Genomic DNA, 15,353 nt, shown 5'->3' with positions numbered 1-15,353 from the left:
CCCCACTGACCTTTGACCGTTGAAAGATGGACACTGTTTATCATCGTATTCAAAAGCATCCATTATGCACGCATAGCAGGAATATGTACATGTCGTACCATGATAGAAATATCTGAGGCTGAACATTTCGGCCATTGCAAAGGGAGATTTCTCCAAAGAGCGGTGTGTCTTTTGTTGTCTGTCAGGGTGAATGTCAGCTGGGTAGAGAGGGCACCAGTGACACAAAGAAATAACATAGTAAAAGCCACAGACAACAGCAACACAAACACTCAGATGGCAATAAAACGCTTGATTTGATTCGGAGTAGGACAGAGACACAGTGTAAAGTGTAAGAAGGAATAAGCCAACATACAAATACTTGAAATGATACAACCTGAAGAGAGTGACAACAACACAGAGCACATTAGACAACAGGTGACCCGCTGTTCCTGATACCCTGCATTAAATATGGAAAACACAACGTAGATCGTTGTTTCAAAACATGACTTTTGTTACTCTTTGTACATGTATGGACAAATGGTTGGTGTATGTACAGTATATGACCAGTTATTATAAGAATGTCATTGAGTTCATACTTCATATGATGTAATTGTGGCGCATCAGGAAGAGGTTTAGTTAACAATAAAAAAAGATCAGGTTATTCTGAATAATAGATTATTCTGATTGGATGATACTCTGAGCAATAGAATGCAATTGGCTTTGATATTCGAATGACAGTTTTACCCAACCTTAGCTCAATAGCTTGGTGATGTTGCTTCCCTAACTATCTGTTGATTCCACTATTCAAACTCACTTACATTCACATAGAATGCAATTCATGGGTGATATTTAAACTCTACCAAACGTACTGTACAAACACAACACAGTGAACACAGTGGGTAATAATTGTGATTTGCAGTCATCTAGTGTATCTGTGAGTGTGTTCTGTGTCCAAGTGTGTCTGTGGGTGGTATGTTTGAGTGGCAACTGCCAACAATCAATGTCATGGAGCTGAGAGAACATGAAATGTTTGGCTGACGGATTAAGTAAAAAAAAACGATGAAAAAACAGGGTTCCATTTTGGTTATCTGTGATTTTAAGGTGTTACCTCTTGGCCTATAGTTTTGGAGGTGGAGTTTGCATTGAGGTCCTGATGTAGCAGAGACCCTTCCAGCTTATACCATTCTTCAGCCAAAGGGGAGTCTGGGCCGGCTGACAGGGCTGGTGCCTGTAGTTTAGTGTCAACAGGGATGTTGAGGGTTTGGGAGGAGTGTAAAGGAGAAGTGTTTGATGCAGGTTTGGTGGTGGTGGTTGTAGGTGGTTAAAAAAATTTTTGGGCAGCGATAAAGAAATGGAATTCCGTATTGGATTTCAGAATGAGCACAAGAGTATACATGGGGTAAACAGGGGTAAATAAGGTGTGTTTTGGAGAGGAAATAAAAGGAAGGGGGAAAAGAATGGGGGCCAAAGAGAGAGGGTGGGGGGAGCATGAAGTGGGAGTCAAAGCCAAACAAGGAGGCGGAGGGGAGACGAGAGGGAGAGCATGAAACAGAAGTGACGAGAGGTAAATGAATGCACGGTCGACTGTCTGGGTCCAAAAGACAGAGATAGAGAGAAACAACGAGAGTGAGAGATGGCGAGGAGACCGAAAGAAATACAAGGACAAAATGGAGGATAACAATTTGAGGCCGTGAAAGGGGGACGGAAAATACAGACAGGAGGAAAGGAAAGGCGGTACCAAGTGGATGAAAACAAGGACAGTATGGAGGTGAATAAGTGGAAACATAGAGCGGAAGAGTAAAGGTGTTGGTGTAGGTAGGGCGTTGTTGTGTCCTGTCAGAACATAGAGTTCCTCCCTGTCACACAAACACAGTCATGTCTCTTCCCATGATGCTGTTGGCCGTTGCTTGTGTCCGCCTGTGTGTTCTCTCTAATGAACCACAAATCAGTTCCCATATATGCTGTATTTGATCATGTATACATAATTAGTGTGTATGCATTTGTGTCTTGTGCACCTTCTGTGTTGGCATATATATATATATATAGGGAGTATCTGTATCAGTGCCTGTGCCTTATGGCATCTTATGTGTAGCTCTGTTGACTACGTGGTGTGTGTTTACAGTTCTGTCCGCTGCGGGACCGACATACCTTTCCGCACATTCCCATCTGTGGCACGGAATTCCCTGGTGTTGAGCAGGAAGCAAGCACGGTCCTGCTGGTAGCGTTCCCGTGTTGTTCGGGCGCCCTCTCGCTCCGGACACAGCACCTGGTCAATGGTGGGGCAGTCCTCGTTCGCCAGGACCGCATTGGCCGCGTCGCCGTTCTGCTTGGACTCTTTTGGAAAAGAAGGGAAGATGGGGAAATAGGGGAGGGAAGAGCAAGGGAGAAGGAGAGAGTAAAGGAGAAGGAAGGAATAGGAGAGTAGGAGTGAGGTATCTGGATAGTAGATGATGAAGGTTGTGATGGGAGACTGAGGCCAAACTGGGCTGTGTTTCCATATCCACACTAGCATACCACTTAGGATGCATGCCCATTACATTGCTTCATTCTACATAGTATGTTAGTATGGGTATTGGAACATAGCCCGAGGGGAGCAGTTGCTTACTTGATGATTAAATTGATCCAATCAGAGAGCTTGCAGTTGTGAGCTTAGGGGCTTTGATTGGCTGCTATATCTGAGGTTTTGTTTTGGCACCTTGGCCCACCAAGGTGAAATCATGCAGAAATCATGAAATCATACATAAATCATGAATCCCCAGTCTCCCATCACTGGAAAAAAAGTGTGTAAGAAAATAGTCAAAGGAATAGGGAGAGGAGGTGTTACTACAAGCTACTGATCACAATTGAATACTGCAGATGAGATACATAACCAGAGACAGATTCAGTAAAATAGCCTCCAACTGGGCCAAATCTAATCCCAAACTATGGTGTCCTACTAAACAAAAACACAATGCAATAGACTTTTTTATTAGGACTTAAACATAAATGATCTTTTCACTGTGTGTGATAAAGTAAATGGCATTAGTGAAGAGCAGTCGTTTCGAATGGAGGCTAAATGCACATGATGTTGCTGAGGGGAGGACGGCTCATAATAATGTCTGGAACGGAACAAATGGAATGGCATCAAACACGGAAACCATGTGTTTGATGTATTTGATACCATTCCACCTATTCCGCTCCAGCCATTACCACAAGCCCATCCTCCACAATTAAGGTGCCGCCAACCTCGTGTGGCTCAATGAAGTTTAGAGCTCAGGGTCGAGTACCATCTTAAGCTACTGTGTTTTCTAAAACACCCACATATACATTCTACTATGATATGTAATTGATAATTGCCAATGTGTCAAAGTTCATGTCTATCCTGGCTTAGCAAGACAGCATGGTAAACTAAACACTGGACATAGTGATAGAAGTGGTGGTTTGGGGTGCGAGTTGATGCTACAGGGTGGCTGGTGCGCATATGCTCAGACACAGCTGTCAAATCTTCTCCCATGACTTCCTGCTCATAAACTTACTGACAACCTACAACAAAACTCTTATAAAAGAGAGTGTGAAAGATCGAGAGAAAGTGGTGGGGTACTATAGGTGCTGATGCAATAAAATACTATAACTGCAGACTCACTGTTGATTTCTCAACAAAATACACAACAGGTGCCATATTGTCGTGTGTGGATATTGGGTTCATAGGTCATACACAAACATGCCAAATGAAATAGGAAGTACTGCACATATTACGTACTAAATATTTAAATTCAGTTTTTCTACAATTTTTTGTCTAACATTTAAACCAAACCATTGAACCAAATGTATGTATATTAGGCTGTTGTGAAGAGATCCAAATGAGATTTTAAAGTATTGTGTTTGTTTAATGCAGACAGATGGAGGCCTGTCGGCAAAAGTGGACTCACCAGTTGATCATAAATTACCTATGAGTTCTGATGGGTTAGCTATCTCTCAAGGGCAGATTCAGAATCAGCCCCCCTCTCTCAAAGGCAGATTCAGAATCAGCCCCCCTCTCTCAAGGGCAGATTCAGAATCAGCCCCCCTCTCTCAAGGGCAGATTCAGAATCAGACCCCCCTCCCATCCCTATCAGAGTCACCCACAAACTGTGAAAATCCCTGTCCCAAGTTTGATTGAATGGATATCTATTGACACTAAACTGTACAATTTGACAACATCTTTGCCAAAAATATAATATTTTGCCGGGGTAATTTGAGTTCTACGCCCTTGTTGGAGACCAGTGGTGGTGTGCCCAGATGCTCAGCGAAGCTCCATGTTGTGTTTACAAACTCATACCAATCTTATGAGTCAAGGTCGAAGCAATTTTGTTAACTTGCAGTCTGTGTCTTAAAATAGGGGGCTGAGGATTAAAAATAGAAATGTCTCACCTCGGTTGATCTCTGTGATCTCCTCTTGAGCGAGGGGGCAGTCAAGGCCTCCGGACCAGATCACCTCGCCGAGTACATTACCCAGGATCCTATGGGGCGAGGCAGTGGCCAGGGCGAGGGCGTCGGGCTTGCAGTAGTTGGGCGAGCCTGGCATGGTGGGCCGGGGGATGTGCTTGCCTTTTTTCTTGGGCAGCTTCTGCTTAGCCATGGCCAGTGAGTAGTACATGCCAAAGTTGTTGACAATGACGGGCACAGGCATGGCGATGGTCAACACCCCCGCCAGGGCGCACAGCGCGCCCACCAGCATCCCCGACCACGTCTCGGGGTACATGTCCCCGTAGCCCAGAGTGGTCATGGTGACCACAGCCCACCAGAAGCCAATGGGGATGTTCTTGAAGTTTGTGTGTTTGGCAGCCGTAGGGTCGTCGGGGTCTGCGCCGATGCGCTCGGCATAGTAGATCATGGTTGCGAAGATGAGCACTCCGAGAGCAAGGAAGATGATGAGCAGGAGGAACTCATTGATGCTGGCGCGGAGCGTGTGGCCCAGGACGCGAAGTCCCACGAAGTGGCGGGTCAGCTTGAAGATACGCAGGATGCGAACGAAGCGGACCACGCGCAGGAAGCCCAACACGTCCTTGGCGGCTTTGGAGGACAGGCCGCTCAGCCCCACCTCCAGGTAGAAGGGCATAATGGCAATGAAGTCGATGATGTTGAGGGTGCTCCTGAAGAACTCGACCTTATCCGGGCAGAAGACCACGCGTGCCATCACCTCAATGGTGAACCAGACGACGCACATGCCCTCCACGTACGTAAGCCAGCTGTCGGTCACCACCTCGTAGACGATCACCTCGCGCGTCACGCTTCCCTCCGTCACGTTCTCCGTCTTGTTGTAGATGGTGTTGAAGGCCTCGTGCGTCTCCATGCAGAAGGTGGAAATGGAGATGAGGATGAACAGAAGGGAGACGAATGCGCAGTACTGGAGGAGAGGAACAGAGAGAAACAGAGAGTGGAGGGATAGAGGGAGCAGGGGAAAGGCCAACAGACAGAAGGCAAAGAGAAAGTTGAAGATAGAGGGACAGTAAAGGAGAAAAGAAAGAGGAAGGAGAGAAGGTTTACAGTCATATACAAACAACAGAGCTAGAAAAACAGATGGTGTATTGTTCAACAGTTTGTCAGCCCCTACAGGACACTGCTCGATCATATGAGATGAGGCCAGATTATTAAACTGGACTAGACTCCTAAGTGGGATAATGCTGACCTTGAGGGTGACTGCAGGGTCAAACTGGACCGAGCACTGAGGGATACAAGATCTGACAATCATAAAAAATGCTGCAACGGTCATCGGCGTGACAGCCCAAGGAAAAGCAGTGGAATGGAGGAAAGCGGGAGGAGACCTGGCTGGAATGGGAATACAGACGACTACTGTTTCATTGGCGCAGCACGGACACGGAGTAAAGGGGAGTAAAATAAAGGTGGAGAGGACACAGAGTAAAGGGGAGTAAAATAAAGGTGGAGAGGACACAGAGTAAAGGGGAGTAAAATAAAGGTGGAGAGGACACAGAGAAAAGGGCAGTAAAAGAAAGGTGGAGAGGACACAGACAAAAGGGGAGTAAAAGAAAGGTGGAGAGGACACAGAGTAAAGGGGAGTAAAATAAAGGTGGAGAGGACACAGAGTAAAGGGGAGTAAAAGAAAGGTGGAAAGGACACAGAGTAAAGGGGAGTAAAAGAAAGATGGAGAGGACACAGAGTAAAGGGGAATAAAATAAAGGTGGAGAGGACACAGAGAAAAGGGGAGTAAAAGAAAGGTGAAGAGGACACAGATAAAAGGGGAGTAATATAAAGGTGGAGAGGACACAGAGTAAAGGGGAGTAAAATAAAGGTGAAGAGGACACAGAGTAAAGAGGAGTAAAATAAAGGTGGAGAGGACACAGAGTAAAGGGGAGTAAAATAAAGGTGGAGAGGACACAGAGTAAAGGGGAGTAAAATAAAGGTGAAGAGGACACAGAGTAAAGGGGAGTAAAATAAAGGTGGAGAGGACACAGAGTAAAGGGGAGTAAAATAAAGGTGAAGAGGACACAGAGTAAAGGGGAGTAAAATAAAGGTGAAGAGGACACAGAGTAAAGGGGAGTAAAAGAAAGGTGGAAAGGACACAGAGTAAAGGGGAGTAAAAGAAAGATGGAGAGGACACGGAGTAAAGGGGAATAAAATAAAGGTGGAGAGGACACAGAGTAAAGGGGAGTAAAATAAAGGTGGAGAGGACACAGAGTAAAGAGGAGTAAAATAAAGGTGAAGAGGACACAGAGTAAAGGGGAGTAAAATAAAGGTGGAGAGGACACAGAGTAAAGGGGAGTAAAATAAAGGTGAAGAGGACACAGAGTAAAGGGAGTAAAATAAAGGTGGAGAGGACACAGAGTAAAGGGGAGTAAAATAAAGGTGGAGAGGACACAGAGTAAAGGGGAGTAAAATAAAGGTGAAGAGGACACAGAGTAAAGGGGAGTAAAATAAAGGTGGAGAGGACACAGAGTAAAGGGGAGTAAAATAAAGGTGAAGAGGACACAGAGTAAAGGGGAGTAAAATAAAGGTGAAGAGGACACAGAGTAAAAGGGAGTAAAAGAAAGGTGGAAAGGACACAGAGTAAAGGGGAGTAAAAGAAAGATGGAGAGGACACGGAGTAAAGGGGAATAAAATAAAGGTGGAGAGGACACAGAGTAAAGGGGAGTAAAATAAAGGTGGAGAGGACACAGAGTAAAGAGGAGTAAAATAAAGGTGAAGAGGACACAGAGTAAAGGGGAGTAAAATAAAGGTGGAGAGGACACAGAAGAAAGTGACGGGGAAACAGAAAATATCGTCGTAAAAGGATTAAACGGATGAATTATAAATATCCATGTATCTCAGAGTGCACTGAATGGGTTTCAAAATCAGGATGGGGCCCCTTCATACTGAATGTTCAACATAAAGGGCCTGAAACATGTGTCATTGAGTCTGTTTGTGGCCCAGCATGATTCATTGTGGTCCCAATTCATGTTCCAATAACTAGCCAGATTCTTTGACAATATGTCATGTTGAAATAACAATTCACACAAAGTGAAAGGACTGACAGCCCTATTGTACATTATGTATTGGCCATCATTTGGACCCTTACAACTACTATATTAATCATACAGTGGAAATCCCTAAAGCCCAAAGTGCTTGAGATAGCGTTCTATTTTAACACTTCATTTCAAGGTAACAGCAATGGGGAGCCAATACAGTCATGTACAGTCCCCATTCAGTCATGTAATTAACCCCCTACTTTTAAAGAGTTCTGCGAATGCAAAAATGTCTAAAACACCCTACAATCACCCTCCAATTAGCCAGATAGGTACTCCGTATACTCCTTATAATACCACTACCACTATTATGGTGCTAATGTATAAAGCATTGTATGATTGGTAACTGAGTAAATATCAATACATCCTGTGATATCCTCTTCATAATACCTTATAAGTAGATTTATTATACGTTTTGAGCCTTACAATGCACGACATGGGTGCTAAAAACTGGTACTTATTTATTAACCGTTGATAAAATCAGACGGTACAAGATGAGTACAATTAGTCAGAGACATCCAACAAGACCTCAAACTGAATTAATCAAATCAAAGTTATTTATAAAGCCCTTCGCACATCAGCTGATATCTCAAAGTGCTGTACAGAAAACCCAGCCTAAAACCCCAAACAGCAAGCAATGCAGGTGTAGAAGCACCCTCTCGAAGGGTTCATTTGAGATAACCAAACTGGCAGATTTCATTTCAAACTATATTATAGGTCGCCCTATATGTACCAAAACTGAACGACAACATCCAGTTTATAACAATAGTCATTTAACCATATGTGGTTGCTGTCACGACTTCCGCCGAAGTTGGCTCCCCTGCCTGTTCGGGCGGTGCTCGGCGGTCGTCGTCGCCGTCCTACTAGCCGCTAACGATCCCTTTTTCGTTTGTCTGTTGGTTTTGTCTTATTCGTTTCACCTGTGTGTATTTTAGTTTAATTAGCGTCCTTATATATAGTAGGTTGTCCCGACCTTGTTTTGTGCGGGGTTGTTTTTGTTACTCTGTTGAATGGTGGTTTTCATATGTGTATTCTCCGGAATATTTGGTCTTGTGTTTGGGCTGGTCTATTGTATGCGCCCTGTATGTTGGCGGGACCTTTTTGTTCCCCGGAGAATAAATTTATGATATACTGAACCCTGCTCTCTGCGCCTGATTCCAACCCACCACTCCTAGTATCCCGTGACAGTTGCAGTGGTCCTGTGTGGCTCAGTTGGTTAGACTGTGTTGTTAGCAATGCCAGGGTCATTTGTTCAATTCCCACAGGGATCACAGACACCAACTAAAAATGTATGTACTCCACTGTAAAGTTAGTCACGTTGGATAAAAGCATCTGGTAAATGGCACATGTTATCATTAGCTAATTAAAACATACAGTGCATTCAGCTATTTAATTTGGTTTCCGAGCTGGTCATGGGTGCACCTCAGCCAAGCTCAAGGTACTAAACGATATCATAACCGCCATCGATAAGAGACATTACTGTGCAGCCGTATTCATCGACCTGGCCAAAGCTTTCGATTCTGTCATTCACCACATTCTTTTCGGCAAACTCGGCTCTACGCAGACGACTCTGCAATTATATTCAATGTGCAAGGCAAAATTGAGGCTGTGATTAAGAAGTTGGAGCTCTTCTCTTTCTGCATTAACAAGGACAACACACAGGTCTTTCCATCATTGTATGATTTTTTGTGTGCAAATGAACTCAAGCTTACGGACAATGTCATATGAGATATAGTGAAGCACCTGAGTGAGTTGGGTGCGCAATTACGCAGGTACTTTCCTGAAACGGATGTCACAAACAACTGGATTCTTTATCCCTTTCATGCCCTGCCTCCAGTCCGCTTACCAATATCTGAACAAGAGAGCCTCATCGAAATTGCAACAAGCGGTTCTGTGAAAATGTTATTTAACCAGAAGCCACTGCCAGAATTCCGGATTGGGCTGCGCTCAGAGTTACATGCCTTGGCAAATCGCGCTGTTATGACACTGATGCCCTTTGCAACCATGTATCTATGTGAGAGTGGATTCTCAGCCCTCACTAGCATGAAAACTAAACACAGGCACAGACTCTGTGTGGAAAATGATTTAAGACTGAGACTCTCTCCAATACAACCCAACGTTGCAGAGTTATGTGCATCCTTTCAAGCACACCCTTCACACAATTTACGATGAACAAGTAAGGTTTTATATGTAAGATGGTTAAGTAAAGAGCTAAATTATTGATTATTATTTTGTATTATTTGTGCCTTGGTCTTTGCTCTTTGTCACTTTGTCACTTCCAAGGAGCTGGGTTGTGACTAAAACTCAAACTCTTTCTTATGCTTAATAAATGCATTGTATATAGTGTGTGTGTGGCAGGCTTACAATGATGATCAAAAAACAGCATTTGAGAGTGCTGTATATAGTATATAGGGGCCAGAATTGAATAGCCCTGCTGTATGGTTATAAGCCTTATTTGCACATTTCCCAGAGTGCCTTTCGAGTGAATTTTATAGTTACCAATACCACCCTTGACTGTGTTTGCTAGTGACGGAGAAATAGTTGATGCATTCATTCAGTTTCATCGTTGTGGCCTTCACCAAGTGAGATCCTAAGTAAATATGTTGTCATTAAAATGTCACTGTTAAGACAAAAATATTTCATGAGGCCTTTTATTGAGGGCCTATTATTACACTAATACAGTGGCCTGAAACTCCATACTACACCTGCAAGTCATATTATGATAGCTTGCAAAGTGATGTGTAGTTCCTATTGGAATCCAGCCAGTGTGGGGATATCCAACATTTGGCATTTTTATTCACCCGCAAGTGGCATTCAGAATGACTGCCAGTGTTGGGAAGACTAAGTTATGAGACTACTTTAAACATCTAAACTGGAACAAACATTTCAGGAATGAGTCCAATCAATTCAAGTAACAGATTAGAATAGTTTAGAAAAAATTGAGTAGCATAAGGTTAATGAATCAATCAATGTGCATGTGTAACGGGAGTCGTCGTCTGAAGAAGAGGAATCGGACCAAAGCGCAGCGTGGTAAGTGTTCATGCCTTTTTATTGTAACCGAACACTATACCAAAATAACAAAGAGAAACGAAACCGTCCTGTCAGGTGCAGCAAACACTAAACAGAAAATAACTACCCACAAAAACCATGTGGGAAAAGGCTACCTAAGTATGGTTCCCAAACAGAGACACCGATAGACAGCTGTTCCTGATTGAGAACCATATCCGGCCAAAACAAAGAAATACAAAAACATAGAAAAGGGAACATAGAATGCCCACCCAAATTACACCCTGACCAAACCAAAATAGAGACATAAAAAGCTCTCTAAGGTCAGGGCGTGACAGCATGCAAAAACATAGATGTTGAAGCAAACAATTCTAAAAATCAACTGCAATAAAGCATGCTGGGAAATATGATAAAGATAGGTGTGGTTTTGGTTAAACTCTGGGTGTTAATTTATCTCTTTACATGTGCTATGTGCTATGAAAGGGCCACATCTGCAGGCTTCCATACATTTCAAGAACCTTTAAGAATTCCGAAGATCTGTAGATGCCACGTCAAGGACCCCACAGCTAACTCAAAGGTTCTTAATCTGGCAAGAGTTCTCCAAGGAACCTTAAGAGCTGAGGAAGAAGCATTTAAGAACAAGTATTTTCTTCAGTGTATATAATAAACAATTGAAGGCGGAAGTTTACATACACCTTAGCAAAATACAAGAATGTGAAATGTCAGAATAATAGTAGAGAGAATGATTTATTTCAGCTTTTATTTCTTTCATCACATTCCCAGTGGGTCAGAGGTTTACATACACTCAATTAGTATTTGGTAGCATTGCCTTTAAATTGTTTAACTTGGGTCAAACGTTTCAGGTAGCCTTCCACAAGCTTCCCACAATAAGTTAGGTAAATGTTGGCCCATTCCTCCTGACAGAGCTTGTGTAACTGAGTCAGGTTTGTAAGCCTCCTTGCTCGCACACACTTTTTCAGTTCTGCCAACAAATTTTCTATAGGATTGAGGTTAGGGCTTTGTTTATGCCACTCCAATACCTTGACTTTGTTGTCCTTAAGCCATTTTGCCACAACTTTGGAAGTATGCTTGGGGGTTAACAGGCAGTTAACCCACTGTTCCTAGGCCGTCATTGAAAATAAGAATTTGTTCTTAACTGACTTGCCTAGTTAAATAAAGGTATCTTTAGTAGCATAGTTGGCATGGTTGAACATGTCCAACATGTCCTCCAGGTTCTCCAAAGACTCCTCGCTCATCACTTGTTCGTGAAACCCGAAAAGTGTGAGTTTCGCGTTCCTCAGATCTCCTTCCTGGGGTACATCGTGTCTCAGGGCTGTGTACTGATGTAGTCCCAGAAGTTAGGAGCAGTGGTCAACTGGCCACGACCCAGCACGGTCAAGCAAGTTTTTTTGGTTTTGCTAATTTCTCCCTGAGATTTGTGAGAAACTTTAGTGCTTTGGCAGCGCCATTGACAACGCTCACCAAGGGCTCGTCTGGGCATGTATGCTGGACCCCTGCTGCCGAGAAGGCGTTCCAGGACCTGAAACGTCAGTTTTCTTCTGCACCCATTCTCGTTCATGCGGATCCTTCTCTTCCCTTCATAGTAGAGGTGGAAGCCTCTGAAGTTGGCACGGGAGCGGTTCTGTCAAAGCGCTCGGCGAAAGACCAAAAGCTTAATCTCTGTGCCTTCTTTTCCAGGTGTCTCACTCCAGTGGAGAGGAACTATGATGTCGGCAATCGAGTGCTTCTTGCGCGTCAAACTGGCTTTGGAGGAGTGGAGGCACTGGTTGGAGGGCTTTACGGTTTGGACTGACCACAAGAACCTGGCCTACATCCAGGAGACTAAACACCTCAATCCCCAACAGGCTCGTTGGGCTCTCATCTTCACTCATTTCAGATTCACGTTATCTTACCGCCCGGGGTCTAAGAACGTGAAGCCGGATGCCCTTTCTCACCAGTTCCACAACTCCAGTGAGGATCGGCTGCTTGAACCCATCACCCCCAGGATGCTCATCCTCACGCCGGTGTCCTGGGGTATAGAGACTAATGAGGGAGGTGCAAGGTAGGGAGGCAGTTCCAGACGGCTGTCCACTTAACTGACTTTTTGTTCCTCTTGGGGCCCGGTCCAAGGTACTTCAGTGGGCTCACTCGTTGCATCTCACCTCTCATCCAGGAGGACAGCGAACGCTAGAGTTTTTGAGGAGGAGGTTTTGGTGGCCCTCGGCGGAGGCGAACAGTCGAACCTTTGTGGCTGCCTGTCCGACATGTGCCCGGAACAAGACTCCTCGTCAGCAGCCTCTGGGGCTTCTTCATCTGCTGCCAACACCTTCTCGACCCTGGCCCCATCTCTCTATGGATTTCATCACAGGCCTTCCATTCTCAGAGGGACACACGGTCATTCTAGTCATTGTGGACCACTTTTTCAAGGCGGCACATTTCATTCATTTTATGCTCAGCTAGTCATTCAGCATGTTTTCCGCCTTCACAGACTTCCTCTGGATATAGTCTCTGACCGGTGCCCCTAGTTTTCCTCCAGAAGTTGGAGGGCATTCTGAACTCTTCTGGGGTCATCAGCCAGTCTGTCCTCGAGTTATCACCCTCAGTCCAATGGTCAAACTGAGCGGGTGAATCAGGATCTGGAGACCGCCTTACGGTGCTGTGTGTCCGCCAACCCCGCCACTTGGAGCCAGCACATTCCCTGGGTGGAGTATGCACACAACACTCTCCAGTGATCCTCCACTGGCCTGTCACCATTCCAGGTGTTGCCACCATCCCCCCCCCCTTCCTGTTTCCAGATCAGGAGATTGAACTGACGGTTCGGGTCGCTCAACGCCTCATCTCTCGTTGCCGCCGGACCGGGAAGAGGGCTCGGTCAGCGCTCTTGAAGTCCTCAGCTCATGTTCTATGACAGCCCAACCATCATCACTGCCGAATCCCCTCCTGCGTCCAGGTCAGATGGTCAGGTTGTCTATTAGGGATCTGCCTCTACGCGTGGAATCTAGGAAGTTGGCTTCCCAGTACGTTGGGTCATTCAAGGTTCTACGGTGCATCAATCCAGTGGTCAATCCCCGGTCCATGAGGGTTCATCCCACCTTCCACATCTCCAGACTCAGTCCTCTGGTTCCGGCCACTCGGCCTCTACCTCGCATGATAGCGGGACAGCCAGCCTACACGATATGATGCATCCTCTCCAGTCGTCAGTTCTGTATCTCATGAACTGGGAGGGTTTACATGCCTGAGGAACGTTCCTGGGTTCCAGCCCGGGACATTTTGGACCCTGGACTCATTCGGGACTTCCGTCGACGTTCAGCTACCTCTGGTGGAACGTCGGGATCTGTTCCTTGAGGGGTGTGGGTCCTGTCATAGGTCAGGTTTTCTCCCTTGCGTGTGCTAACTGAGGTTGCCACTGGAGAGCATCCTTGGGTTACATCTAGTATCCAGGTGAACCTGATTGGGGTTATTGGGATCACCTGCTGGATGACTATTTAGGTTCCTCTGTGGACTGGGACAGGTGCTCAGGTCTCATGTTTTGTTCAGTGTTATTGTGTGTCCTTGCGTTGTTGTTTTGCTATGAAGACCTTATTTAAATATTCTGGATGTACCCTTACCTCTGCCTGCTGTGTTTTTTTGCACCTGGGTCCGAGTTCGTACTAGCACTAATGTCACAATTAAGATCTTGAGTGAGTGGTTCCCTTTTAATGAAAGACACTTTGGCTCTGGAGTGCCTTGATGATGTGGATGTTGATGTCATGGAAATCAGAGCAGGGGTCCTTGGGGATCTCCTCCAAGTGAGTGCAGTGAGGAGAGGAGAAGAGTGCGATCACACCATGATTGGCTGGGAGGCTCACCATGATTCGCTAACTCTCAAACAATCCCCAGTCACCTTCAGCACGTGTCGCAACAAACAGAGACTGCACGGAGTAGGAGGTGGAGTTGCTTCAGGGCAGAAATAACATACCATTTGCTCATTCTCTCCTTTGATAATTCAAGCTTCCAAGTCCCGAGGTCCCGGAAAATGAACGCAATGTCCCTCACTGAAAAATGGCTAAGTCACCCAAACCCTTCCCCAAGCATTTTGTCCAATAAACCCTATTGACAGGCTACCTTTTTATTGTCTGGTCAGTGTTTTCTAGATACACCCTGTTCTGGTGCTGCGCTGGGTCATACTTGTGTTTATGACAGCAATGTTGCGTTCTGACACTGAACACAGTGGAAAAGAACAGCAAACAATGAATCACGAGATCAGGGGGTCTGAACACTCAACTGGGATGCAACGCTGCCTCAACAACACATATAGCGAACACAGCCACATACAGTCATACTGTATGTCTGAGGCTTGAGAGAGTGAACAATGCGATAAGATTATATCAGAGCCATTATAGTTTGGGATGGGAGGGCACAATAGTGTTGAAAAAGGTATGGGTGAGGTTCAAAACAGGGTTAAGCTCAATTCGAATTGAAGGCAGTCAATTCAGGAAGTAAACAAAAAATGACTATTCAATCATTTAAAAAAGGGTATTTATTTTCAAAGAATCCTCAATAAACTGAAAATTTAAAAAGTTCATTTTTTGTTGTATTTTACCCCTTTTTCTCCCAAATTTCAATCTTGTCTCTTCGCTGCAACTCCCCAATGGGCTTGGGAGGCAAAGTCATGCGTCCTGCAAAACATGACCTGCCAAATCGCTCTTCTTTAACACCCGCCCGATTAACCCAGAAAACAGCTGCACCAATGTGTCAGAGGAAACACTGTTCAACTGACGACCGAAGTCAGCCTTCAGGCGCCCAGCCCGCCACAAGAGTATGATTAAGCATCCGAGTGAGCCAAGTAAAGCCCCCCCCGGCCAAAAACGCTCCACTAATCCAGACGACACTGGCCAATTGTGCATTGCC

At 45.1% G+C, this 15,353-nt stretch overlaps 1 protein-coding gene across 1 annotated transcript in view; it reads right to left on the bottom strand.

Annotated features, from left to right (window-relative positions):
- Positions 1-269: 269 nt before the first annotated feature.
- LOC115143930 (potassium voltage-gated channel subfamily C member 1-like) overlaps positions 270-15,353 on the bottom strand; it is a 28,426-nt gene continuing 13,342 nt past the window's right edge. Inside the window, exons 2-4 of the mRNA XM_065002297.1 lie at positions 4,369-5,344; positions 2,128-2,313; positions 270-373 (exon numbers count right to left, since the gene is read on the bottom strand). Of these exons, the coding sequence (XP_064858369.1) occupies positions 270-373; positions 2,128-2,313; positions 4,369-5,344 (1,266 nt within the window). The remainder of the gene's footprint in view (positions 374-2,127; positions 2,314-4,368; positions 5,345-15,353) is intronic.

The sequence above is a fragment of the Oncorhynchus nerka genome, linkage group LG16 (assembly GCF_034236695.1).
Source record: "Oncorhynchus nerka isolate Pitt River linkage group LG16, Oner_Uvic_2.0, whole genome shotgun sequence".
NCBI classification, from domain to species: Eukaryota; Metazoa; Chordata; class Actinopteri; order Salmoniformes; family Salmonidae; genus Oncorhynchus; species Oncorhynchus nerka.
The sequence above is the reverse complement of the archived record's forward strand: the minus strand, read 5'-3'. Positions and strand labels throughout refer to the sequence as shown.